Raw genomic sequence first — 27779 nt, forward strand, 5'->3', positions numbered from 1 at the left:
GTAATTCCAGCTTCAGGGATTCCAATGTCTTCCAGGCTCCTTAGGCACCGGTACATACATGTACGTGTACACACACACATACACGTACATGCACACACAAATAATAACTCTGTGATTAAGAGCACTTTCTGTTCTTGCACAGGACCTGGGGCTGGTTTCCAACACCTACATGGTAGTTTACAAGAGTGTAACTCCAGTCCCAGAGGATCCAACACCTCCTGGCCTCCATGCATGGATTCCAGGGACACAGACATACATGTGTTGCACAGACACAAACCAGGCAACACACTCATGCACATACAAAATATAAAAACAAAACCTTTTTTTTGGTTTTTCGAGACAGGGTTTCTCTGTATAGCCCTGGCTGTTCTGGAACTCACTTTGTAGACCAGGCTAAGCTGGCCTCGAACTCAGAAATCCGCCTGCCTCTGCCTCCCGAGTGCTGGGATTAAAGAAAGGCGTGTGCCACCACGCCCGGCTAAAACAAAACCTTTTAAAAAACAAAAAATAAAGAAAAGGAAAGCTTCACATGTCAAGAAATAGTGCATTTTTAAAAAAGATTTATTTATTTATTTTATGTATGTGAGTACACTCTAGCTGTACAGGTGGTTGTGAGCCTTCATGTGGTTGTTGGGAATTGAATTTCTAGGACCTCTGCCCACTTGCTCAGTCCCTGCTCCCTGTGGCCCAGAAATTTATTTATTATTATAAATAAGTACACTGTAGCTGTCTTTAGACGCACCAGAAGAGAGTGTCAGATCTCATTACAGCTGGTTGTGAGCCACAATGTGATTGCTGGGATTTGAACTCAGGACCTTGAGAAGAGCAATCAGTGCTCTTACCCCCTGAGCCATCTCACCAGCCTTCATGTTTTCTTATGTTAAGTTTACTTTCAGCTTTGATTTGGGGCTAGGAATTGTGTGCAATCAGAAACCAAGGATGTTTTTACTCTTATCTAAGAAGTAAATAATTATTTTAAAACTCCCAGAGGCCTTTGAGTTCTCCCACATAAAGCATGCCTTCTACAAGGGTGGGCTTTAAAGAAATGGATTTAGGGCTAGAGAGATGACTCAGAGGTTGAGAGCACTGATTGCTCTTCCAGAGACCCTGAGCAACCACATGGTGGCTCACAACCATCTGTAATGAGATCTGGTGCCCTCTTCTGACATGCAGATATATGTGCAGAACACTGTATATAATAAATAAATAGATCTTTTAAAAAAGAGAGAGAGATGGATTTATTTTATTTTTTTGTTTTGTTTTGTTTTGGTTTGGTTTTGGTTTTTCGAGACAGGGTTTCTCTGTGTAGCCCTGGCTGTTCTGGAACTCACTCTGTAGACCAGGCTGGCCTTGAACTCAGAAATCTGCCTGCCTCTGCCTCCCGAATGCTGGAATTAAAGGCGTGCGCCACCACGTCTGGCTGAGAGATGGATTTATTACCCTGGTTAGAGACCTTCAAGCTTGAAAAGCCAGTGTGCACATGGGTGTGGGATTGTTGCAGAATTGTTTAGTGCGGCAGAAAGGAAGAGTGACAGCCACTGTGCATCTGAAGCGACAGTGTAGATTTACTGTAACTGTTTACCACATTGTATTTACTATTCTGTGGGGGGGGGGGCATAGCACACATGTGAAGGCTAGAGAACACCTTGTGGGAGTCAGTCCTCTCATGGATAGAACTGGAGGTAAGCCCAGCCTTCACCTGCTGAGCCATCTCACCAGTCCTCCATCGGCACTTAACAGTGGTACGAAAGGTGACAGGCAGCGTTACTCTCTCAGCACAGCTGGCCTGGGTAGGGGTGTGGGAGAAGAACTTGCAACCTCCCCTTTCCCCTTATAAGCAGTAAATCTCAGCCACGCAGCTTGCTTCCCACTAAGCCTTGTCTTTGCTGTCCTGTTCTGGGGTATAGCTTTGGTTGAGTGGTAATTTTTAAATTCCCCTTTTCTCAGGAGCTGAGAGAAGAAGCAGTTAATTAAACAGTAACCAAATCCGTCATGCTTTTAGAAGCCTTAATGTGACCCATTGTTATAGACCTGGTATGACAGGGTGATTCCCTTCTTTCTAGGCTCTGGCTTCCCAGATACCCCCGGTCCCCCTGACCACAGCGTGCCGACTGTACGAAGGGAAGCTAGCACTTCTCTTAGGCCAGAGAGAAATAGCTAGAGAAGAAACCTATAGACTTCCTGTGTTTGCCATAAGCCATAAATGATCAGGTTGGTGGTTTCTGAAGACTATAGAATGTGTGAACCAAGCAAAAAGTACAGAGAAAAGGTTGTTCTGAGGCATAGCCCCTGCCAGTTTCCCTTTTTCTGAGCTCAAGAATATTTACAGGTTCTTTCCAAAAGGCAGTTATCCTGGGGTTTAAAATGAAGTTTTCTTGTTTTCAGATTGATTTCGTCGCCCACGACGACATCCCCTATTCTTCTGCAGGGAGCGATGATGTGTATAAGCACATCAAGGACGCAGGTGAGTGAGCCACGCCCAGCTCCAGTGGCCCTGCTGCCAGTGGAAAATGTGATACTGAGATATTTAATGTTTTTCTGGTCAAACTGTGGACAACATTGTAAGTGAGCATAGCCTCAACATCTGTTGATTCTTGATTTAAACATCTCTTTAATTTTAGGACAAGTTCTATATTTTTCTTATTGCTAGGATAAGCAATACCCTGTGCCTCCTTCTAGTCTTTCATTCTGTCCCTTGGGTGCCAGGATCTCTAGAGTTCTCCTATAGTAATAATAGAGTCTGCTTTTTTCTCCTTCTCTTCTCTTCTCTTCTCTTCTCTTCTCTTCTCTTCTCTTCTCTTCTCTTCTCTTCTCTTCTCTTCTCTTCTCTTCTCTTCTCTTCTCTTCTCTTCTCTTCTCTTCTCTTTTCTTTCCCTAAAAAGAATAAATTGTGTCTTGGAACTCACTGTGAAGGCCAGGCTAGCTTTGAACTTACAGAGATCCACCTGCCTGTGCCTTTGATGTGGCAGGACATCACAGTTTTGTCTGTCTGTCTTTCTTTAGGCATGTTTGCTCCCACACAGAGAACAGAAGGTATCTCCACATCAGACATCATCACCCGCATTGTCCGTGACTACGATGTGTATGCAAGACGGAACCTACAGAGGGGCTACACTGCCAAGGAGCTCAATGTCAGCTTTATCAACGTGAGTTGCAGCCTCACCCCATAGCTCCCTGCCACTGTAGGGCACATGTGCTTCTCGTGCTGTGTGCTCTGAGCTCACTTTTCAGTGTGCTGTGAGATTACCATTCCCCAGAGCTACCTCATGTCTCCTACAAAGAGTATAGCACAAAGGCAGGCTCTGTCCTCACAGTCTAACGTCATAATATCAACGTATAGATACAAGGACAGGCATGGTGGTGGCACCTTTAATCCCAGTGTTTAGGAGCAGAGACAGGCAGATCTCTGTGTGTTCCAGGATGGCTAGGGCTGCACAGTGAGATCCTGTCTTTAAAAATAAAAGGAAAGGAAAAAAAAAAGACATACAAAACAATTTAACAAATAGGAATATGTAATTGTGCATGCCTATAATCCCAGCATAGATACATCTGTTCTAGTGAAAGGACTGGAGGAAAGAGGATCAGAATTTTGAGGCCGGCCAGCCTTAGTGACACTCTGCTTCAAAAGAACAACAGAAATATAAGTTATATAGCAAGCACACTATGTCAAATGAAGAGTGGCTCTTTTTTTTTAAAGATTTATTTGTTTATTATATGTAAGTACACTGTAGCTGTCTTCAGACACTCCAGAAGAAGGAGTCAGATCTCGTTACAGATGGTTGTGAACCACCATGTGGTTGCTGGGATTTGAACTCCGGACCTTCGGAAGAGCAGTCGGGTGCTCTTACCCACTGAGCCATCTCACCAGCCCGAAGAGTGGCTCTTAACTGGTTGGTTGGTTTTGCTTTTTTTTTTTTTTTTAAATTATGTGTTCTTTTGAGAATAAAATGAAAACTACAGATCTCTCCCTATATGGCTAATGACATACAGCATTTGATATATAGTTTCTCCACATGGGCTATTTAGCAAGTCCTGTCTCAAACACACACACACACACACACAATCCACACAGGTACTTTTGATATATGCCTTTTAGGAAAGATGTAAATTGTATATATAAATAATGCTTCAATAAAGTTGATTTAAACAGAGCAAACCTACTAACTATATTGTATGCAATAATTATTTACCCAAACCCTTTGCTTGTTCCCAGCTCTGTGAAAGAATTAGATAAACCAGAATAGGGCTTAGTGGTCCATCCCATCCTCCCACAATTTGGGAGGCAAAGGCAGGAGGACCACTTCAAATTGAAGGTTTCAGGTCAGCCAGGGCTATATAGGAGACCTTGTGTTAAAACACAAACAAGAAAAAAAGGTAGGTGAGCCAAGTGTGCATCCCTATAATCCCATCTTAGAAGGCTGAGTCAGGAAGATTACAGATTTGAGGCTAATCTAAGCTACATAGCAAGACTGTCTCATAAAACAGAAACAGAGGATAGAGAGATGGCTCAGGAGTTAAGAACACTGGCTGCTCTTCTATTCCCAGCACCCACGTGGCAGCTCACAATTCTCTTCTGGATGCTAGAGCACTACAAGTATGTGGTGCCCAGACAACGACAAAAAAGAAAGGAAAGGGGAAAACCAAAACCAAATGGTCCCCTCTCTCTGTCTCTCCCCTCCCCTTCCCCCCACCCTTTATCTTGTGCAACCTGCATGCCTCTTTCTTCCTTATGGTTGAGAAATTAAGAAACTACCTTTTTTTTTTTTTGCATTGTTTTGTGTTTTTAATAAAACCTTTCAAGTTGTAGCCCAGATTGACCTGGAACTTGTGATCTTCCTGCCTTGGCCTCCTGAGTACTGGGGTTACCTGGCAAGTGCCAGCATGTTCAGGCAATATAGTGCTTTACATTTGACTAAATATCACTTCTTCTCCATTAGAGCATTTATACCATTTTACACTAATGTTTAGGGATGTTGGCAGGACTAACTCTTTGCCATTTTGCAAATGAGCAAGCAGATCTCCATCTTATAAAAGGCAAAACATGGACTGAGAAGATGGCTTGGTTGGTAGAGTGGCTGCCATGCAAGTAATGACCTGAGTTCTGATCTGCAGCACCTATGTCAAAAGCTAGGTGTGGCAGCGCATCCTCTAAGACAGGAGGATCCCAGGAACCCAGTGGCCGGCCAGCCTAGTAGACCTGGTGAGCTCTAGGTTCAGTGAGAGACCCTGTCTCAGAAAAATAAGGGGGAGAGCAGTTAATTAAAGAAGACATGTGATGTTGAACTGCCTTCACACACACACACACACACTGAAAGTCAGTTTATCTAAAATCATGGAATGAGCTAGTGATGGGGTATCCAATATCATGAATTAATTAAGGATCTAGTATTTCTGCTTTGACTCTGACCTGTTTGCTTCTTGGAAGTGCTGTGTGATGATCTTGTGCAAGCACTCTCCCATCTGAAGGAGCCTTATTGGATAGATCTCTATGTCATTATATTAGATTTATCTTGACAACCTTGACTTCCTTTGGTTGCATGCTAATCTATTTCTGCCCTCACTGTCATAGTTAGAATCACCACACTTTCATATAAGGTGACTGGCTAGCCAGAGATTATTTTTCCTGTTATTATGCTAAATAAATAACAGAGCAGATTAAGCAAAGCAGAATTTGTAATTTTGAAAACAGTATCAGTAGCCAAATTTTTCACTCTTTTATGGTAGGCAAAGTCAAGTTGGGTATTCTTTTTATAAATTAATATTATTATTTTTGTAAATTATGTGTATGTCTGTGGTTATGTGCATGTGAGTGCAGGTGCCTGTGGGGGCAGAGGTGTTAGAGCTCTCAGGAGCTGCACATACAGGTAGGAGGGAGCCATCTGAAGGTCATGCTGTCAATCAAACTCGGGCTCTCCAGAAGTGCAGGCTGTACTCAGCCTCTAAGCCATCACTCAGCCTGGGTACTAGTTCTTACAATTCATTTGTCTCCTGTCTAGGAGAAGAAATACCACTTGCAAGAACGAGTTGATAAAGTAAAGAAGAAAGTGAAAGATGTGGAGGAAAAGTCAAAAGAGTTTGTGCAGAAAGTGGAAGAGAAGAGCATCGACCTCATCCAGAAGTGGGAGGAGAAGTCCCGAGAGTTCATTGGAAGTTTCCTGGAAATGTTTGGTCCAGAAGGAGCACTGGTGCGAGCCTTTCTTCCTGACACTTGAGGGAATATCAGGGAAGGGAAGGGGGCTGCTTTTTGTTCCTGCTAACTGGCATTGAACCCAGGGCAGAGTACACATGCTAGCAAGCACTCTACCACGGAGCTACAACCGCAGCCCTATGTTTGTTTGTTGGTTTATTTATTATTTTTTGAGACTAGAACTCACTGGGTAACCTTGGTGGCTTGAAACATGCAGTGTAGAATAGGCTGGCCTAGAACTCACAGTGGTCTTCCTGTCTCTAACTCAACTGCAGGGACTAATGGTGTGTGCCGCTGTACCAGGCTTATTTATTAAGACAGGGTCTCCCTAAGGCCTAAACTGGCCTTGAGCTTCCTGTGTGGCCCAGGCTGGTCTTGAACTTGTAATACTAGTAGCTTCAGCCTCCAGTCAATAAACAAGTGAATTCAAGAGAATTGCAATGCTGTGAAGTGGAAAGAAATAGAGAATCTTTGAGCAGAAAGGAAGATCAAAATTAACAAATTATCAAATATAGTTCCATATTTCCTAGTAATTTTGTCAGCTGCTTTATCAGCCTTGACAACTTCTATGTTTTGGGTTTACATTGAAAAGAAGGAAAAGAGCCGGGCGTGGTGGCGCATGCCTTTAGTCCCAGCACTCGGGAGGCAGAGGCAGGCGAATTTCTGAGTTCGAGGCCAGCCTGGTCTACAAAGTGAGTTCCAGGACAGCCAGGGCTATACAGAGAAACCCTGTCTCGAAAAACCAAAAAAAAAAAAAAGAAGGAAAAACAGAGAACAGATAGAAAGCTTCCTCTCTGAATATCTGCTATGGGTTCCCCAGTGAGGGGGATCTGTCCTGAGGAATAGATCAGTGTTCTCAAACCAAATAAAGAACTCTGCTAGTGAGCCTTTGTTTTTGCTGGCATTTGGACTGCACACTAAGTAGCCCTTAGATGCCTCTGACAGAAGTCAAGGCTGGGCTGACTATTGTGAGCAGGTGGAGACTGCCTAGGACTACAGTTATGCCCTCCTCTCTCTGGAGTCATGTTAGCACAGCAGGGGCTAGGGAAACAAGTCAGGGGCTAGAGTGTTTGAGATTAGAATGCTTGAGACCATAGCTTTGATCACAGCAATGAGAAATAATTGCAGAGAGAGCCATAGTAATTTGAGATTTTGGAGGCTCCAGTGGAGGTGCGTGGGGGGCTGAAGGCATCTTCTAACTCTTCCTTTTGGTCTCCTCCCCAGAAGCACATGCTGAAGGAGGGAAAAGGTCGGATGCTGCAGGCCATCAGTCCCAAGCAGAGCCCCAGCAGCAGCCCTACTCATGAGCGCTCCCCCTCCCCCTCCTTTCGGTGGCCCTTCTCTGGCAAGACTTCCCCATCTTCCTCCCCAGCAAGTCTTTCTAGGTGCAGGGCTGTGACCTGTGACATCAGCGAGGATGAAGAGGACTAACTTTTCATCCCTGTTCCCTCTCTCTCTCCCTGCCCGTCACCTCCAGAAGCTCTCTGTCGAATTCCATTTTGTGATCCCAACACTAAACCTAAGGACATCTACAAAGAAAAGACAACCGGGGCAAGAGGACCTGGGAATGGGGAACCAAAACAGCCCATGCCCTGAGATATTCTCAGCCACACCAAGGAGGCTGCCCATACCTTAGAAGCCTGCTCTGCATCCATCTTCCCTCCCCAGAACTTTGCTTTACTGTTTATGCTCATGTAATCTTGACAGGGAAATTGTCATTTTTATCAATTTTTTTTTTAAAAAGTAGTCTTTCAAATATAGTAAATAGAACTAATTTTTTGCCCCTGAGGAGTGGGCAGAAGAAGGAAGCGTGGAATGCCCAGAGGCCTTTCTTCCTGAACACTAGTGCTTGCCTTCTGTTTTGAAGCAAAGTGGCTTGCCAGATCCTTCAAACAGGGAGCCATGCTAATGGCCAATTTGGGGACTATCATAATTTTAACTTCCCTAAAAAAAAAATCTCAAAGCTGAATTAGCTCCAGATTCCCTGAGTGTCCTGCTGGCCCATGTGTCAGCGTGGCTGTGGGAGGGAAGAGATCTGAGCCTAACTTTTCTTACTCCCTGAGGAGTTTCTTGTTGGACCCAATGGGGTCCATGAAGACACTGATGGGGATGAAACCAAACCACAGAGCATCTACTGCAGTTTTTCTGCTGTGTTCATCTTCTCAGAAAATCCTGTTGCCCAATTATTTGGGAGCTCTTGTCAATCTCTTTCCTGCACCCCACCTGTAAAGGAAGGGACATTTTGAGGGCTACTGTAATTGGAGAGAGGAGTGGGGTAAACTCAGTCTAGTTCAAGGGCAGTTGAGGTTGTTTCTGCTGGGCATGCGTTCCTCAGCCTGCAGCTGCCCTCTCAGCACCGCGCCCAGATTTGTACAAAGGATGCTTTGTAAGTGTTTGCTGCTTGCCCTTGACCTATTCATTGATCCCTGTTGCCTATTGCCATATTCAGCACTTAGACTTTCTCAGAGCATGCAGGCAAAAGCACCAGGAAACACTGGTCTCTGAAACACTCTCCTCAGCCTCTGCTCGTCTTAGAATATTCTTGGGTCAAAAGAGTATCGCATGGAGACTCTTTGCTCCAAGAGCTGCACTGAGCAGGGACTCCCTCCAGTGTTCCTCCAGAAGCAACAGGCATGGGTTAAAACGGCTAGCACACAGAGATCCGTGCCCTCTTGTCTGCCTGTGCCTGGTGGCCCCAAGAGGAAACAGAATTTCCAATGGAAGAGTACTGACTCTCAACACTTACTATTGAGCAGGAGCTGGTGCTTGCAGTCCCCTGGCACCCCGTGTCACTACATGGCCCAGCACGTTCATCACCATCCGTTATCCTGTAGCTGGATTTAGGGCAAAGTTGTTTATGTCCAGGACCTACTAGTTGTCATTCATAAATAGCCCTTGTGGGGGTGGAGCTTTCTTGTTTTCAACAAAGAAAACCACATTTTCTTTTTCCTTGTACCTCCTCACTGGTCCATGCTGGGACTATGAGCATTTTACAGTCCTCCCTGGACACTCTGGTGGAAGCTGTGCTACTGCCTAAGGGTCTGAGGCTAGCACCACACAGTGCCTGCACAGCAGGACTACCTAGGCTCCTAAACTATCTCCCAGGCAAAGCTGAGCAGAGAAGAGGGGCAAAGAAGCCCCACTGGTGTTCCAGTGGCCCATGGAAACACCATTGCTAACTAACTCCTCATGAAGGGCTGCTTTCACTCAGATCTGACCCATACGGCCTTGGCCTGGGATCCTTTCTCTGAACCTGTTGAAATTAGTCTTTCTCACATTCTGTACTGCTGTGTGGCTCACTTTAACTTTTCTACTTCAGTCTTCTCTTCGGGGATCCGTTTCTCTCTGCCTTATTCTCCCAGGTATACAGAGGTGGTGATGTCACTGCTGGCACTCACCTACTTGTTCTCTCAATGTGTGTCACCCAGGTGTGCCCTGTGGAAATGCAAAGGGAGCCGTTCATGTGCGATTTTCCCCCATGTAGTCATTCAAGTCTACTGTCTGGGTCCCAAACATGAGAGCGTCTATGCTGACAAGATATGTAACCCAGCTAGGACTAGCCTATGCTCATATTCGCCCTTTACTATCTCCTAGCACTCTGACTCTCAGATAGTTTAGACATAAGCAAAAATGCTGTGGGTGTGGCTGCATGCTAGGTACTTGAGGGTCAGTGTGCTCCTCGGTGCTAGAAAAAGGTGCTGTTGACATAGTGCCCCGTCGGCTACATGTATCTAGTTAAATGTGGTTAAGCCGTATAACGCTGTATCTGTGACTGTAGTCCACACCTTTTGTGCAACCTGGGCTATAGAGCTGTTTCCCCAAGTCTGTACAAGAAAGCAAGCAGCATGGAAGGGCCAGGAGAGCCGTAAGTTGTTTGGCTTCATAGCCTCTGTGCCTTAGGAGGAGGCTTGAAGACAGGAGCCCTGGAGCCGGTATTGAGGAAGAGCCAGTGTGACAGTTAACCTTGGCATGGACTGGAGGCTGAAAATAGAGGTTGCCACTTAGAGACGATAGAAGTGGAGCACCAGTGCCATGGCAGCCACTCCTGGGAGCTAAACCTGAGACCCTAACGTGAGGAAGGGGTGGAGTTGAGGTCGAGAATCCTGACAAAGAGAAAGACTGAGAGAACCTTTCTGGTCACTTTTCTCAGCAGCACCTTAGTTATTCTTGAGGCTGCTCACCTGACCAGCTGTCTAGGATGTCCCTCCACAGTGGCTCTCCTAAGTGCTTTGTCACTGCCTCCAGCCCACGTTCGCTTGTGTAACTCACGTTCTGGAGCCTGTTGTCTTTGAAATCTGTTCTTTATCAACCTTTTAATCCTTTCCAAAATCAATTCTGTTTCTTGCTTTGGTTTAATCCCCCTAAGCCATACCTTCTAGATTTCTGTCAGCATATGCGTTGAAGTTGAACCCACACAGTTCAAAGAAAGCTTCCTTAACAATGTTTTAAGACTAATGGTATTTTTTTTAAGCATACCAATATAAGTATTTTTAAAGGTATTTTTCAAAGTCATAACAATGATTGTTTTCTCTCAGAATATATTATCATGGGATGAAGAGTGGTCCCTAGCTTCTATTTTTCAAAATAAATAAGTAGGACATGTTCTTGGACTTACACTATTAAAAGTTAACTCTCCTAAAAGAAAAAAGAAATAAGTTTGCCAGAACTTTTTGTCGGCATGAGATTGGGGTAGAGAACAGAAATGCCAGGATTAACATTTAGATGACCCAGGTTGGGTTTCACTAGGTTTGAAGTGAGCTCCTTCCACCCTATTGGAGAAAGTGACTTTCTGAACAGTTAGAGTTGGTTGGTTGGGTGTTTTTGCATCAAGGCTCCTGAACAGAAAACACTGTTGGAAAGAGTCACCCATGACATTACCAGTGCAATGGGGAGTTTGCCTCCGAGTTCAGTGTATCACGTTACTGTCTAATACTTTGTGCAGAATTGTATTGGCTTTTGTCATTCAGCCAAATAAAGGCCATGTGTTTTTGCCTGGTGTTTCAATTTCCTGTCGTTTTGACCAGACATACATGTATGTAATGTTTTAAGTCCTGGGGGCTTTTATTTGTATTCTCAGGTCCTTTGATTTTGCATCCTAATTTTCTGTCCTCAGTATCAATACCTCTGCATCGCTACCACATTAACGAGCGTTCCGTTCCCAAAAGAAACTTTTCGGTTCTTACTGAAATGTCAAAAGGCTGGCACAAAGGGACCTCAGACCTCCCAATAGCCAACTGATGCTCCTAAGGAGAGAAGGATTCCAGTGCAGAGCCAAGCTTGGGGAAGCTGGGCTGGTGCTGTTGTGCCCGGCTAAGGTCTACTCCCATTCTTAGATAAACCATGTATGTCTCTTCCTCCTTTCATTCTCCTGTGCAGAAGCTCAAGGTGACTTTTGACGTATTCATGGTTAATAGTGGCGCAAACAGAAGCAGTGTGTCTTATGCAAGCATCTCAGCTTTCACCATTTATTACAAAAACGAGAAAGACTCAAAACAGGTTCAGCCCAGTGCACTTTACCTTCATCCCTATAGTCACATGGAAGCTGCCAGCCTGCTCTGCCAGGGGGAGCCTTAACCACAGATAAGGCTGAGGGACAGAAGAGAATTCCTGCTCTTCTGAGGAGTATAGTATGTCTTCCAGAGTCCAAGCCACTCTCCTCAGGCTTTGAGTGCTGAGTCCAGGTCTGGCAGTGAACAAGCCTCATACCCAACCTTGTCATCTTTCCTTCGATAGTACATTCGTGTCAGCACTGTCATCAGGAAGGTCTCCAGTATGAGCATGTGGCAGTTCATCACTGCAGTGTGGGGTGGAACATGACAAGAAGTTACACTGTGCTACAGAGGAGGAATCCATAGCAGCCCTAACAAGCAAGCTGAATGACTCCAGTTTACCTCCAAACCAGTACTAAGGGATACTAAACTGTTGTGTGGAGTGAGGCAGACTAATGGTAGCCAGAACTTGGCTCTGGCTTCTGTGATCTGAGACCAGTCCATGTGTTTTTTTCTGCATAGTCTGCTTCCTAACTGGACCCAGTCCTGTCCCAAGATGACCGAACTTGCTGGTTCGGCCATTAGGACTGGCCTCAAGCTGGGTATATTGAAGTTCTCTGTGATCAGAGAGGAAAGAGTAGTCATCTCGGAGCCTCCACCTGATTTCTTGGATCCTTCCTGAACATTTTGAGCAGACATCAGGCTGGCCCCCACTTGTGTTCCAAGATCCTTTCTCCCCTGATCTGCTCTCAGTTGCTCTCACCCACAAGACAGGAAGGAGCCCTCAGTGCATACCTTGAGACCTGATTTTAGAAGAGTAGGGAGGTGAGCAAGCGATCTGCCCGCTGTTAGCCAAAATGGAGAAAATGGCAGGCTGCAGGGCGGTCAGGATGACAAGCACCTGCAGAAGAGACGAGATGGGGAAGGGGCTGACACCTGCCACTCCTGGTCCTGAAGTCAGTGCAGGTTAGGCATACCATTAGATACGTTAGTGGGGTTAGCAGAGGACTGTGTTAACAGAAGACTAAAACTTAACCTTTATTGAAAATTGGTGCAGTTTCCATCTTTAGTCAAATTGTAATCCTGTTCCTGCCTCATATTCATTAGGGTTGCTCATTAAAAAAAAAAAAAAAAAAATCAGCTTATCTCCCTCTTTCATGGCCACCATCAGATACCCAGTAGCATCTAGCACATAAAATAGAGGCAGATTTATAGACAAGGTCATGTGATGATGGAGGCAAAGATTGAAGCAATACAGAAGAAGGCCAAGGAAGACCACTATGGATTGCTGGCCAATTCCAGAGAGGAAGTGACAAGCTGGGTTCTTCAGGCAGGTTCCAGTGAGATTACAGCCCTGCCTGCATTTTGATTTTGGGTTTCCAGGTTCTAGATCTGTGCAACAATATACTTCTGTTATTTTAAGCCTGGTTGGTGGTACTGTGGTACAGAAAGGCAAACAAGATAAAGTGGAAGGGGTGAAGATAATGTTCCAAATCTCCCAGGAAACCCAAAGATTAAGACTTGGGTCTGCCTTTGCCTCCGGCCGTCCTAACCCCAGTCATTTGTTGGCAAACACCATTTCTGGAAGGTAGTTACCTGGAACAGAGCAAACTTGGATCCCATATTCTGTTCACCCAGGTACATCTTGGCTTGACGGAAAAGGATGGCCAGGGACCAGAGAGCCAGAAGGGTAGACACAGCAAGGAGATTGTTGATCCAGAGAGCTGCACTCTTCTCAGAAATCTAGTGACAGGTCAGAAAGAAGTCAGGAGGACAAATGGTCTCAGTTTTCCCTCTTCCATGTGAAGGAAGGTGATATGATAAGAAAGCCCCAAAGCCTGGACTTCATCTCTTCCCATCATATTCTCTGGGCTGCCATTCTCCTGTGGCCACCCAGCCCTTGTCCCTGTGTTGCTAGTGCTCCTATATTAATTCCAGAACCCAAAGATAAGCCTTTGCTGCTGTCTCCTGGCTTACTTCTCCTGGGTCATAGATGCCGTCAGGAATGAGAAACAGGCCCACTATGCTCAGCATTATCTTGAAGAAGGCATACTGGAAAGGGCCCAGCACGAGCAGCTGGAGCTTCTTTCTGAGGGAGGAAGAGAGTGGATCCATGAACCACACACCCTAGGGAAGCTTAGTCCCTGCACCCAGCTAAGGGCTAAGGCTCCCATCATGACAAAGTAATGTCTTGTGGATGAAGGCAAGGTAGAGAATGTTGGGAGTCCTAGGAATGCCCCTTGTCTCCTATGACTCTTTTGAGCAGGAAGTATTAACTTCAAGTTCATTACTCAAAGTAGACAGAGGGGGAAGCAAGCACCCAAAGGTGCAGTTTTCTCTTTGCCAATAAAGTATGCAGTGCAAGCTGAGCATGATAGAACACATCTTTTTTTGTTTTTGTTTTTTTGTTTTTCGAGACAGGGTTTCTCTGTGTAGTCCTGGGACTCACTCTGTAGACCAGGCTGGCCTCAGAAATCTACCTGCCTCTGCCTCCCGAGTGCTGGAATTAAAGGCATGTGCCACCACTGCCCGGCTGATAGAACACATCTCTACTTCCAGTACTCAGAGGCAGAGAGGCAGGTGGATCTCTGTGAGTTCAAGGTCAGCCTGGGGTCTACAGAGTTCCACAATAGCCAGAGCTACATAGTAGGGACAACTGGTCTCAAACAAAACAAAACAAAACAAAACAAAACAAAACAAAACAAAACAAAACAAAACCCAATAAAGTAAGTGAACAAGCAGGGTAGTGAGCTGAAACTTAAGATTCTCCCTCCTTTCCCCTCTCCCCTGAGGCTGTGTCCCCGTGTTTGGGGTTCCTGACTGTGGGTGCCTGCCTTTATTATTGGCTTCGCCCTGTACAAGCCTAATAACAAGAGCCTTGAACTGGGGTTACAGAGCCTCGTGCTCACTTGTCCCTCTGGGATGCCCCTCTCCTACCTTACCTGGTAAGTATGAGAGGTGGGCAGCAGGGACAGCAGCAGCAGCAGGGACCCGTGTGCACCCTCATCGGGGTGTCCTTCAGTGTCCTCAGTACGGCTTTCTTCCCACCAAAGCCTTCCACCATGACCATCATCAGCAGGTAAAAGCATACGGCATAAAACCTGGGAGAGAAACGCAAGCGCATGGGTGGGAGCACCCAGGCACACACCTTTGCTGCTTAAGAGGAAGGTTTCAGGGAGAGATGGGGCTCACCGAGGGAAAGTGGGCACAGGCAGAATCCAAGAGCCGCACTTTAGGGACAGGTTGGGAAGAGCTAGATTCATATCAATGGGGCTTAAAGGCATGGACTCTGGTGGCTTGGGAGTCAGAAAGAGAGCGCAAAGTAATGCTTAGCCCTATTGTTGGGGGTTGGGCCGGACACTCACGAGGTTATGGCCATTTCCACAAGTGTGAGGGCGCGAGGAATCCAGAGACCAAAGCAGCAGAACACAGACACCACCTGATCACAGAAGAGCAGGACACAGGTTAAGGGAGGGGCGAGACCATCCAAACTTCTTGTAGCAAGAGCTCAAAGAAGCCAGACCTGTGTGTTGAAGGCCCTGGTCCTTCCACTTGTTAACTGCTGGGTCGGTGGTGGAGCAAGAACAGGACCCTGGGCTCTGCACCCAGAGCCAACAAAAAGAACCAGGAGACAGGAGAACTGATGCCACAAATTTATCTTGTGACCTGTACATGTGAGCTGTGGCATGCATGCTCCCCCATCATGGGCACACACACTACTACTACCACTACTACTGGTAGTAATAATAATAATAATAATAATAATAATAATAATAATAATGCATTTTTAAAAGAAATGAAAAATTCCAACTGGAAAATAACAATAAATTTAATTTATTAAATTTAATAAATTAGATCCAAGTCCCATGAGATGCTGCATAGGTAACTTTAAAAGGAGTTAGAGTTGCCAGAGCTGTGGTTCAGTGGCAGAGTGTTACGTCATAACAGAAATGAGGCAGGCCCACAGCAAAAGGGCAGCACTGAGTGTGACCCTGTGGAAATAAATGTCTGTATCGGAAGACGGCCTGCTTTTAACAGCAGTCATAGTGAGGTGAAAAAAGAAAGGCATGCCGTGGTGCCCAGTGAATTGCTGTCTCTACAGCCCTTTAAATGGAATACTTCACCCACTGGCTAGCCTTGCAAACAGGTGGGGATCAGTTCACATCACCAGTGCTACATGGTCCTGGCAGGCAGCTCTGTTCTGGAGCAAATGAGCTTAGGAGAACTCTCAAGACAGCCTGCCCCCTCTCCAGCCCCTCTCCAGTCCCTCTCCAGTCCAGGTTCCAACATCCTCACCGTGGGTGCAGAGCTACTCCAGATCAGAGTCCTCTTCTTGATGGGGCAAAGGGTGTTCTTGTATAGGTAAACAGCATCCTCCAGAAAAATGGCAACTGAGCCAGTGGTAAGAAAGGTCAAGATGATGGTGAGGGCAATGTCCACTGGGCCCAGTGCTAGAGGAGAAGGGAAGCAGATGCCAATGAGTTGAAGGGCAGATGCTATTCCAGGAATGCCTACAAGTTGTTAAACACCAAATAAAATCCGAGGATGAATGGTGAGTATGTGAATGTGTGTTTTGAGACGGAATCTCACTGTGTACCCCGCTGGCTAGCCTAGAACTGGGACTCAATTTGTAGACCAGGCTAATCTTGAATTCACAGAGACCCTTCTGCCTCTGGCTCCCAAGCACTGGGATTAAAAGTATGTGCCACCATATCTGGTCCTACAAAGGCTCCACATGCTTAGAAATATTTTAGAAATAGAAAATATCATCGTGAGTGAGGTAACCCAGACCCAGAAAGACAAATAAGGTGTGTGCTCACTTACAAGTGGACATCAGCTGTAAAGTAAACAATAATGATGCTATAATCTATAGATCCAAAGAAGCTAAGTAACAATAAGGACCCAAGGAGGGAAGCATAGATCTAGGTATTTGGTAACAGAAGAGGGAGCAGCCGAACAGCCTGCCAAGGCCCCTGCTTCAGCAATGGTGGTAAGTAATATGAAAGTATGGAAAGATACAAAAAAATCTCACTGGTAGGAGATGTATCTAGTCATTTTGTTTTGGTTTTTTTGTTTGTTTGTTTGTTTGGTTGGTTGGTTGGTTTTTTGAGACAGGGTTTCTCTGTATAGCTCTGGCTGTCCTGGAACTCACTTTGTAGACCAGGCTGGCCTTAAACTCACAAATCCGCCTGCCTCTGCCTCCCAAGTGCTGGGATTAAAGGCGTGTGCCACCACGCCCAGCGAGATGTGTCTAATCTTACTGAAACTTGATATGCTAAGGCTGGTTGATATCCATAGGAGGCCCCCCTTTTCTGAAGAGAAAGGAAGGAGTGGATGGGAGGCGCAGAAGGGGAGGAGGGAGGATTGGGAGAGGAGGGGGAAGGGGAAACTGTAGTCAGGATGTTAAATAAATAAATAAATGATATAAGTAATTAAAAATTTAAAATATGCATATATAAACGCTGGAGTCTAAATGCAGGACTCACAGGCTGGAAAGTGCTCTACCACTGTACCACAGCCTCAGCCCTTTCTTGGTATTCCCGCCTCTAGTGGATTGAGTCACAAAACTGGAGGCGATATGGAGGGCAACTTTATCTTTCAAACTCATGTTTTAGTTTATTCACAACATATGTTTCTAACCAACATATAATAATTTAAAAGGTCTAGTACAGAGCTTGGCTAGCATGCCTGAGGCCCTGGGTTTCATCTCGGGCACCCTTACTCTCCTTAAAAGGTTATGGGGTATGGTAGTTCACATTGGTAATCCCAGCAATCAGGAGGCAGGTCTAAGCGGACTGTTGTGAGTCCAAGGCCAGCCTGGTCTACATAGAGAGTTCCAGGGCAGCCAGGACTACACAGCAAGATCATGTCCCAAGAGTCTATACTAAAGAAATAATTCTAATAAAATAAATATATACAATAAATTGTTTATATAAACTATACCTTACCAACTCAAAATGCTTTTTTGCCCAATGTTTTCTCTATAAATTTTATGACTTTCATCATGAGAAGCTGATGCTGCAATTAGCATCCTTGGGTGTGTCTCCTAGAAGCAGATAGGAAAGTTTCTCTGGCAAACACTTGGAATTAGAGCTGAGGACAGAAGAAGATTGGGTTTCATGGATACTATATATTATTTATATGTATTATATATTATTCACAGATACTATATATTATGCTGGTGTGGAGGCAGAAGTGTTTAATCCTAGCACTTAGGGGGCAAAGATAGGAAGATCTCTGTGAGTCTGAGGCTAGCCTGGACTACATAGTGAGTTCCAGGCAACCAGGACTACATAGAAAGACTTTGTCTCAAAGTAGGGGGCAGTATTACATATTATTGTCCAAAGTGGTTAATGTAAATCTGTGCCCCCACTAGCCATCTATCACTCATTTCAGCACTAATTCACCTACACTTTTACAGGGACCACAGGCACTTGGTCACAACAATCCTGGCACATACCCTTCCCCCTTCACAACAGGACAAAACAAGTTCCTAAGACAGTAGCCAAGAGCAGTGTGTCAGACACACTTTCGTGCGTGTGTGTGTGTGTGTGTGTGCGTGTGTGTGTGTGTGTGTGCCTCCTCCTTCTTTTTAACTGACTGGTGTTTGACATGAGTTTTAGAAACCTCAGCTGCAGTCTGGGCAATGGCAGCACATGCCTTTATAATTCCAGCAGAGGCAGAGGCAAAAAGACAAAGGGGTGGGGGCTGGTGAGATGGCTCAGTGGGTAAGAGCACCTGACTGCTTTTCCGAAGGTCCAGAGTTCAAATCCCAGCAACCACATGGTGGCTCACAACCATCCGTAATGAGATCTGGTGCCCTCTTCTGGAGTGTCTGAAGACAGCTACAGTGTACTTACATATAATAAATAAATAAATCTTTAAAAAAAAAAAAAAAAGACAAAGGGGTGGAGGGGCGGAGAAGCAGAGAGGCAGAGACAGAGGGATCTCTGTTAGTTTAAAGTCAGCCTGATCTACAGAGTGAATTCCAGGAAAACCAGTGCTACACAGAGAAACCCCATCTCAAAAAAGTAAACAAACGAAAAGAAGAGAAGAGAAGAGAAGAGAAGAGAAGAGAAGAGAAGAGAAGAGAAGAGAAGAGAAGAGAAGAGAAGAGAAGAGAAGAGAAGAAACAATAGCCCAGCTTCATTCCTGTTGCCATGGTCCACCTCTGTCTACCATTGCCTGTAAACTCCTTCCTCCTGCCTCACATCTTGCTGACACCCAAGACAACATTCTGTCTATAGAAGTCTCTAGTAAATTGCACTTTGTGCCACCCTGGCTCTGTATGCCTTTGCCTTCATCTTCTGATATATCCCTTTGGGTTTGTGGCCATTTCTCAAACAGTGGGATTGGATCTTTTCAAAACAACGTGGTTTCAAGATCATTTATTTCTGACACTGGAAATTGAACCTACAAATTTACCTTTATGATTGGAAACAGAGAACAATTTCTTAAAACATAAGGAAGGGCCAGTGTGCTGGCACAGAAGGTACCAGGGCTTGCCATGTAAGCCTGGAGACCCAAGCTGGATTCCGTGGCGAGCATCTGAAACCTCGGCATTGCCACCTCCAGATGGGAGGCAGCTCTGCTTCTGGAGTCCTCTGCTGTCTGTCCTCTGCTCTGTCTGTCCTATCAGGAGACAGGTCATCTCTTGCACACTAGGTGGGGGCTCTACCACTGAGATATACTGCTGTACGCTTCTTTTAGGGAAAAAAAAACTTTTAAGACAGAATCTAAGTTGCCCAGGTGGGCCTAGAACTTACAAGTCTCTTGCCTCAGCCTCCTGAGTAGCCGAGATGACACACCTGAATTACTGAGCCCATATATGCTTCTTTTATGAAATATTTAGCTGTATATATGAGTCCTACCCCATGACCAACCTTTTGTTGGCTTGAGGTTTAAAAATATCTTTTCTGTGTCTGTGTATTAGAGCTTTGATTTTGTTTATGGTACCTTTTGTTTTCTATACAGCAAACAAACAAAAAAAACCCTGTGTTTACCTCATATAGTTAATGCTTGTGATAACGACCAATTATGCTCATGATTGTTTGTGCTTTCCAGTGGCCTGTGTGTGCATGTGTGTATAAATGTGTGTGTGTGCTCACACAAGAGCATGCACCTGCTTGTGTATGCACGTGTGTCTGTGTGTGCATACCTGTGTGCGTGTGTACACTCGCATGTGCGTGTATGTGTGTCTATGCAAATGTGTGTGCACTCAAATGTGCATGTGTGCACACATGTGTGTCTCTGTGTGCATGTCTCCTCCCTCTTGTATGTGTACTTCATACATGTGATTGTGGCTGCACCTGCCGAGGTATGAATGTGAAGCTGAGAAGACACCTTTCATGAATCAGTTCTCTCCCTGGTTCGAGGCAGTCTCTCCTGTCACTGCTGTGGCACCACTGGCTCCAGGTGAGCTGGTGGGTGAACTGCCAAGCCCGTGTCCTGCCTCCCCTCCCATCTATGTGTGCTATGACTCCAGACGAATGCCACCTCATCAGCCTTTTTATGTTTGTAACACAGGTCCTGGGAATCAAACTCAGGTCTTCAGGCTTGGGCCACAAGCACTGCTGAGCCATCTCATGGCCCTTTCTTAAATGGGAAATTATTTGCTGTTTCTAATCATACAGACAATTTCTATTTTTTTCTTTATAAAAAAAGTTTGCATTTTATATCACCTTAATCTGACCGAGTTAAAGCTAATTTCCCATGAAGGTATTTCCTTGGGGGTAGCTGCTGTCTGGTACCTCTTCCTAGGAGCCCACACCATAGCACCCTTCTGTGTGGACCCCCACGGAGGTCTGGCTGCCTGCAGACCTGCAGAGACCCTATCTCAAAAACAACCAAAATAAATGAATGAGTGAGAAAAGGAGGAGTGAGGGAGGGGAGGAGGGGAGGAGAAGGAGGAGAAGAAGGAAGAGGAGGAGGAGGAGCAGCAGCAGCAGCTGGAAGGACTGTCCTTCTTCCTCTCTGAGTCCCTTGCCTGTAATTGCCACGGCTCAGAATCATACTCCCCTGTCTAAATATTCACCAGGGCTCCTGCTCCTTGGGTTGTCTGTATTTTCCATGTCTTTCTTTCCTGCTGCCCTGGCTTAGCCTCTGCTCTCTCCAGCTAAATAGGGTCAACAACCGCACTGTCTTCTCCCTGCTTCTCCGAGGCTCCCCGACCCAACCCCCGTCATTCTGATTACTGATTAATGGTCCTTGAACACTCCATCCAGCCCTTCCCAGTCTTACAGCTAGAACTAGTGCCTCGGTCTTGAGGATAAAGTACAACCCTCGGGCTTGAACCCATTCAGGCCTCACCTCACCTGCCCAGCCCTCAATTACCTCAAGCTCCTCCACAAATAACCTTTGACCTTGCCAGATTTAGCTTCCCCAGTAGGGACCCCACTGGTTCATTCCCTCTCCACCCCCACCCCAGGAATGCCCATCACTCTGCACTGCTCAGATCTCTCCTGCTCCAGCCTCACCACACAGCTTGCTTGACCTTAACTATGAGACCTGGGGAGTTAACCTGCTTCCGAATCCTCTCGGGTTCTACCTGCACATGTAGTGGTAAGGTGACATGAGAATCAACATTGTGTGACACAGGCTTCAGAGCCTGAGTCCCGCTGACACTTTTGAGTTTAAGGTCTGAGCTGTAGAATGCTGTGCTGTGACCTGCAAGTGGTTTAGTGGCCTCCTTGGCCCCTACATATTAGATGTTAAGGACAGCCAACTGCCGGGTAGTGGTGGCACACTCTTTTAATCCCAGAATTTGGGAGACAGAAGCAGGCAGATTTCTGGGTTTGAGGCCAGCCTGGTCTACAAAGTGAGTTCCAGGACAGCCAGGGCTACACAGAGAAACCCTGTCTCAAAAAAAGAAAACAAAAACAAACAAAGAACAGGCAACCTCCAGTGTGACCACTCAAACTGTCTGCAGACACGCCAGATACCTCCTGGGCTGTGAACTGCGGGTGTAAGATGACGTTTGTCCCACTAGCTCTACTCTCTAAATAGGAGGAGCTGTGGAGCTAGATGCAGCAGCCACCTGCTGGCATGTGCTACAGAGTGCCACAAGGTATCTCTGCATCTGCAGCTGCTAGCAGTCTGACTCAGAACATCTGAAACAGAGCTATCCTTAGCCCAAGAACCTGGCCACATCTGTTTCCCACTGCACATGACCACACCCCCTTGCTTAGAAGGAATCTATTCTGGAAGGAGTCACCAAGAGGCTCACATCTCAGAAATAGTTAATCATGGTGTAGGAGACAAAATAAAACTGGCCTGGGCATTTTCCCTCCTAGAAACATACATGGTCACTTTGCTCTCAATAGTCTGGAGGCCCAATGAATGACCTCAGTTCCGCCCCGTGCCTTCCACGTTCAAAAGCATCTCCGTACGGGGAAGACAAGGTTTCAGGCCTCTGCCATGCTGTGAGCTCTCTTAGGGACTATGTGCACCCTCCAAGGGAACTGCAGGGCGTGGGTCATTAGGTACCATCTTGAAAGCTGAGAACACAAATAAATGTCCCAGATCTCAGGGTTGCAAGTTTGAATGTGTCTTGAGATGGGTGAGTGGAGGCTCATTCTCAGGTTTGTCTCCCGGGCTAGATTCTCATGCCTCACTGTGGCCCATTGATGCCTTGGGAAAATTGCCCTTCTCCAAGACCTTGGCCATTTTGAACACCAGTTCAGCCATCCTCTCGGTTGACCAGATGGGAGCCAGCTTTTCTCAGCTCCCGCAGCTGTCCTGGCTTCCAGCTCCTCCAGGGGGCCCCCTGACTCACCTCTCAGGAGCTGGGCTGCGGTGGGAGGGTGAGAGAAGCAGGCAGGGGAGATGCTGTAATTGGTCTCCAGAAGTTCCAGAAGCTCTACTGTGTACCTGGAGAGACACAGGTCTGCTCAGAAGCAGGCAGCGGGGGAAGGGCTGTGGCAGACTACACAGTAAGCACTTAGTCCATCTCAGAGACTCCTGAATGCAAGGAGATAGTCCACTGTTTCTCAAGGCCCTGGAGAACTGGCTTAGGCTGGAGTATAAAACACAGTTAGCCAGGGGCAGCTCCATCAGGGCAGTCGCCAGGGAGGGTGAGCAAGGGAAAGAGAAGGCTCTCAGCAGGCATGGTAACGCAGGCTTGTAAGCCCAGCACTGGAGAGGGAGGCTGAGGCAGGAGGATCTTAATTCAAGGCCAGCTTTAACTGTGCAATGGCATGGTAAGACTGTCAGAAAAAAAGAAAGGAAAAAGAAAAAGTAAACTGGACTGTGGTAACAAACAGCTTTGGCTCCAGCACTCAGGAGGCAGAGGCAGATGTATCTCTGAATCTGAGACCAGCCTGATCTACAGAGTAAGTTTCAGGACAGTCGAGGTTACTTAAAAAAAGAAAGGAAGAAAGGAGAAAAGGAAGGAAGGAAGGAAGGAAGGAAGGAAGGAAGGAAGGAAGGAAGGAAGGAAGGAAGGAAGGAAAGAGGGAGGGAGGGAGGGAGGGAGGGAGGGAGGAAGGGAGAAATGGAGAAAGGGAGAAAGGGAGAAAGGGAGAAAGAAAGGGATGGGGGGAGGGAAGGAAGAAGGAAGGAAGGAAGGAAGGAAGGAAGGAAGGAAGAGAAAACAAGAAAAGAAAAGGTAATCCCTTTAGTATCAAGATGGGCCTGCCCTCTGTTGGTCGGGGCCTCTGTGCCTGTCAAGGATCGCCTTCTGCAACCCTAACCTCTGTAATCCTTTCCTGCCCATGTTCAGAGGCAGTTGACAGCCCTGAAGTGGCCACACATGACCCAACCCCACAGCTTCCCTGAGGCCCAAGGAGACTGTCAGGCAGATTTCAGTCTTATCTTGTTTGGCATGCTCAAAGTCAAAGGCCCAGTGAACGAGTCAGGGAGGCCAGAGCCTAGGGGCTGCTGCTGCTGCTGTTTCTTAGCAGCTGGCTCCCAGCCCAAGACCTGCCACCCTTACTTACCTGGGGTCAAGTTTGATATGAGTCCTGCCTGGCTCCATCCTTCTTTTCTCTCAGGCAGATGCTGAGGACGAGGAGGGTCAGGCAGGGACAGCCACTGAGGGGTGGCGAGGTTTCTGTCCCGTATTGAGGCTCTCAGAGCCTTGTTCGCTGGGTGAAGGCTAAACAGTAAGTGGAGCCTCCACGCCTGTTTCATTACCTCCTCAAGCCTCCAGTGTCAAGCTTTTTATCTCAGAGTTCACCCCTGAGGAATTTGATCCTCTGTGCTGTGCCCAGTCTCCTGACTCCTCCCCACAGCGTAGGCGCGGTCCCTTCCACCTCTTTCAGACAAATGCCGTTGATCACAACCTTGTAGCTGATCTACCCAACCCTTCCTTCAACTTCATGTTCCCTTAAAGAGCCCTCTAAGGCTCAACTCACTGGACCCAAGAAAAAAATCCCTGATAGGTCAAGAAGAGGAGGACAAAGTCCTCACGTGGTCAGTCCTCTGGGTGATCCTACAGAGGAAGCATAGACTCTGGTCCCTTGGCACTGGGGAGACTCAGGGATGAGGTCTTACTGTGTCAGGGTCTGGCTTAGCACATGGTGGGGGTGGCTGAAAAGGCCAAGGAGGCCTGTGTGCCTCTGTTGCTGCTGTTTCTAGACAGTCTTTCTAGGCAGTAGCCCTAACTGGCCTAGAACTCATTATGTAGACCACGCAGGCCTTGAACTCACAGAAACCCGCCTGCTCTGCCTCCTGTATGCTGAAATTAAAGGTATGTGCCACCGGCATGGCTTCTAGAGGTTGCTTCGTAAAAGTCAGCCTATCTTGTGTTGAGAAGGGACTTAGCTACATAGCTGGACCTGAAGACCAAGCCAAGTGGGGGCTGTGTAGCATCTAAGTGTCAGAGCTGTGTGGTCAGATTTCTGATCACTTTGACAGGGCTTTATTTATTTATTTATTTATTTATTTATTTATTTATTTATTTATTTTGGTTCTTCAAGACAGGGTTTCTCTGTATAGCCCTGGCTGTCCTGGAACTCACTCTGTAGACCAGGCTGGCCTCAAACTCAGAAATCTGTCTGCCTCTGCTTCCCAATTGTTGGGATTAAAGGTGTGTGCCACCACTGCCTGGCAACAGGGCTTCGTTTAAAAAGCCAAATAGGGGCTGGGGAGATGGCTTGGCCAGTAAGCACTCACCCTCCAAAGAAAGAGACTGGCTTTGATTCCTAGCACCCATATAAAAATGCTGGGCTTGGGAGGGTAAGCTTGAAATCCCACACCTGGGGCGGTGGGAATGGCAAGGTTCCTGGGCCTCGCTGGCCTGCTAGGTTAGCCTCATTGGTGAGCTCCTGGTTCAGTGAGAGACCCCACGATGTGAATGAGCAGAGACGAATGCACCAGGGTAAAGGGGGCTCGACTGTGGAGGTTCAGTAGGAGACTTGAAGGAGTGAGACCCGGGCCTTGGGAGCACTGAGTCCTTAGACAGTTCACCATGTCTCTCGAGTCCCGAAGTTTACCCTGCATACAAAGCATAGTTCTTGGGACAAGGCAATAAAATGCCAGGAGTGCAGGTCTCAGGGGCCCAGCTACCTCATTCCTCAGGTGGAGGGAAGGGCAGGAGAGGAAGCTAAGGATGCTGCTGAAGGTCAGTGGCCTCAGCCACACCTCAGAGGCACAAGCTGACTCAAGCCACTTCCACTGGAACGTACCTCAGGTCATTCATCTGAGGCCGCTGAGAAGCCTTGAGCTGACGCCACTCACAGCCCTGGACTTTAGACTTTCCTGGAGGAGACAATCCTCAAAACCGGAGGGCAAGAGGGAGCTGGGAGGGACTTGAGGCAAGGCCAGAGACCCCAAGGGAGATGGTACAGGTGGATGGAGGCAGCCTAGAGGATGCTCCTGTCCTGCCCAATGTCTCTCTAAGTAGCTGTTTCTTTACGGTGTCTCCATCAGGTCAGGCCAGGGTTCTAGCCCTGCTCACCAAGGTTCCACATCTAGAAGGGCCCAGCCGGGCCAGGCAAATTCTTCTCCTGGGTACCCTGGACTGCTAGCTGCCAGCCGTATGTTTAGAACTAATAGGAACCAATCAACCTTCATTTATTTTTTGTAATAATTTAAATTAGCATATGTTCATTGTATAAAATAATGGCTTCGTTGTGTTATTTCATTTTTAGTTGGAGGCCAGCCTAAGCTACAGAATGAAATCCTATCTTTACATTGGTAAACAAACAAAATGGTAAAAAACAAAACAAAAAAACCAATCCTACACATGGAACTATCTCATGTGGTTTCTTTTTTATGGTGGCCTGCTTAGCACTTACCTAGCAGAACACTATCACATTAGTCAAGGTCTATTGGTAGTGTAATGTAGTCAAGGCCTATTGGTAGTGTAATGTAGTCAAGGCCTATTGGTAGTGTAATGTAGTCAAGGTCTATTGGTAGTGTAATGTAGTCAAGGTCTATTGGTAGTGTAATGTAGTCAAGGTCTATTGGTAGTGTAATGTAGTCAATGTCTATTGGTAGTGTAATGTAGTCAAGGTCTATTGGTAGTGTAATGTAGTCAAGGTCTATTGGTAGTGTAATGTAGTCAAGGCCTATTGGTAGTGTAATGTAGTCAAGACCTATTGGTAGTGTAATGTAGTCAAGGTCTATTGGTAGTGTAATGTAGTCAAGGCCTATTGGTAGTGCAGTGGCAGTGGTAGTTCTTCCTGGGTAAGGTTGAATAAGGTTCCCTCGTCTATTTTGGTTGGCTGCTTTTTTATCCTCTAAATCTCCCAAGCTTTATTTCTTCTAAGAATTCTAAGCGGTGTCCACTGGTGGACATTGAGCTCTAACTGCTCTGAGTGATTTTGTTCCGAGAGCAGAGAGCACACAGACAAGCATCTCTTTTAGACTGGTCACAGCTGCTTTCCTGCAGACCCTGCTGTGGGTGTGCTCAGGCAGCCAGTGCTTCTAGTCTTCCTTTGTTTTTAAGATTTATTTATTTTTATGTATATGAGTACACTTTAGCTGTACAGATGGTTGTGAGCCTTCATGTGGTTGATGGGAACTGAATTTGGGACCTCTGCTCGCTCCAGCCCAAAACTTTGTTATTATATCTAAGTACATTGTAGCTATTTTCAGACAGACCAGAGAAGGCATCAGATTTCATTACTGATGGTTGTGAGCCACCATATGGTTGCTGGGATTTGAACTCAGGACCTTGGGAAGAGCAGTCAGTGCTCTTAACCGCTGAGCCATCTCACCAGGTCCAAGTAGTCCCATTCTTGGTGGGTTTTTTTTTTGAGAACCACCACAGTGTTTTCTACTGCAGCTGTACCATATTATATTCTAACTGATGGTGCACAAGGACAGGGACAAGGCCATCCTGGAGCAGGGACAAGGCCATCAAACTCCATGCACTCCATGGCAAACCCAGGAATGCTAGGCACACCGCACCGGCTAGCCTCTTTAACAACAAAGGATGTATGCACTTGGTTTGCACTGAAGGCTGGGAGCGGATGTCAGGGAGGGGAAGAGACAGACACAGAGACAGAGCGGGCCGTGAACGCGGGGACCTTTTATGGTTTTCTTCGAGACAAGGTTTCTCTGTGTAGCCCTGGCTGATCCTGGAACTCACTCTGTAGACCAGGCTGGCCTCGAACTCAGAAATCCGCCTGCCTCTGCCTCCCGAGTGCTGGGATTAAAGGAGTGTGCCACCACTGCCCAGCAGCGGAGACCTTTTAAAGGGTACACGTGTTGCATTTGTTGGCTGGTATTGACATAGCTGCTGATGACATGCACATACGTGTGCACATTAAAATAACGAAAAAAATAACATTTAAAAATTAAAACATTTGCTGGGCGTGGTGGCGCATGCCTTTAATCCCAGCACTTGGAAGGCAGAGGCAGGCGGATTTCTGAGTTCAAGGCCAGCCTGGTCTACAGAGTGAGTTCCAGGACAGCCAGGGCTACATAGAAGAACCCTGTCTCGAAAAACAAAAAACAAAAAAAGAATTAAAACATTTAATTTAAATTTTAAAAAATTTAAACGATTTCAAAAAGATTGTCCAATTTGAGTTGGAAAATAACATGACCTGCAAGTTCATGGGAGACGAAAACAGGAACAATTCACCTTGCAGGCTAAGGTTTCTGTTTGCAGTTAAGATAGTTAAGAATAAGTTCCTATTTGTCCTGTGTAGGTTACG

General features: G+C 46.4%; 2 protein-coding genes across 4 annotated transcripts in view; one reads left to right on the forward strand and one right to left on the reverse strand.

The window, feature by feature from the left end:
* Positions 1-11183, forward strand: part of Pcyt1a (phosphate cytidylyltransferase 1A, choline) — a 42617-nt gene extending 31434 nt beyond the window's left edge. For all 3 annotated transcript variants that reach the window (XM_021184604.3, XM_021184606.2, XM_021184605.3), the window contains exons 6-9: positions 2386-2464; positions 3004-3146; positions 5997-6185; positions 7412-11183. In XM_021184604.3, coding sequence (XP_021040263.1) covers positions 2386-2464; positions 3004-3146; positions 5997-6185; positions 7412-7618 — 618 coding nt within the window. In that variant the 3' untranslated portion in view covers positions 7619-11183. The remainder of the gene's footprint in view (positions 1-2385; positions 2465-3003; positions 3147-5996; positions 6186-7411) is intronic.
* A 436-nt stretch (positions 11184-11619) lies between these two features.
* On the reverse strand, positions 11620-23983 carry Slc51a (solute carrier family 51 member A). The gene is made up of 9 exons (XM_021184607.2): positions 23613-23983; positions 22451-22545; positions 15973-16127; positions 15042-15115; positions 14619-14777; positions 13654-13765; positions 13273-13419; positions 12472-12577; positions 11620-11981 (listed from the first exon to the last, which is right to left on the reverse strand). The coding sequence occupies exons 1-9, from the start codon at positions 23648-23650 to the stop codon at positions 11845-11847; spliced, it is 1023 nt and encodes a 340-aa protein (XP_021040266.1). The 5' UTR covers positions 23651-23983; the 3' UTR covers positions 11620-11844.
* Between the last annotated feature and the right edge of the window lie 3796 nt (positions 23984-27779).

This window comes from Mus caroli, unplaced genomic scaffold, assembly GCF_978045245.1.
Source record: "Mus caroli unplaced genomic scaffold, Mus_caroli_1 scaffold_17, whole genome shotgun sequence".
Taxonomy (NCBI): Eukaryota; Metazoa; Chordata; class Mammalia; order Rodentia; family Muridae; genus Mus; species Mus caroli.

Excerpts from the sequence above, each read along its gene's own strand:
- Slc51a (XM_021184607.2), bottom strand. The coding sequence starts at position 23,650 with ATGGAGCCAGGCAGGACTCATATCAAACTTGACCCCAG. Across the intron at positions 15,116-15,972 it reads GGAGTAGCTCTGCACCCACG|GTGGTGTCTGTGTTCTGCTG; the intron begins GTGAGGATGTTG and ends TTCTGTGATCAG. Across the intron at positions 12,578-13,272 it reads CCAAGTTTGCTCTGTTCCAG|GTGCTTGTCATCCTGACCGC; the intron begins GTAACTACCTTC and ends TCTCTTCTGCAG.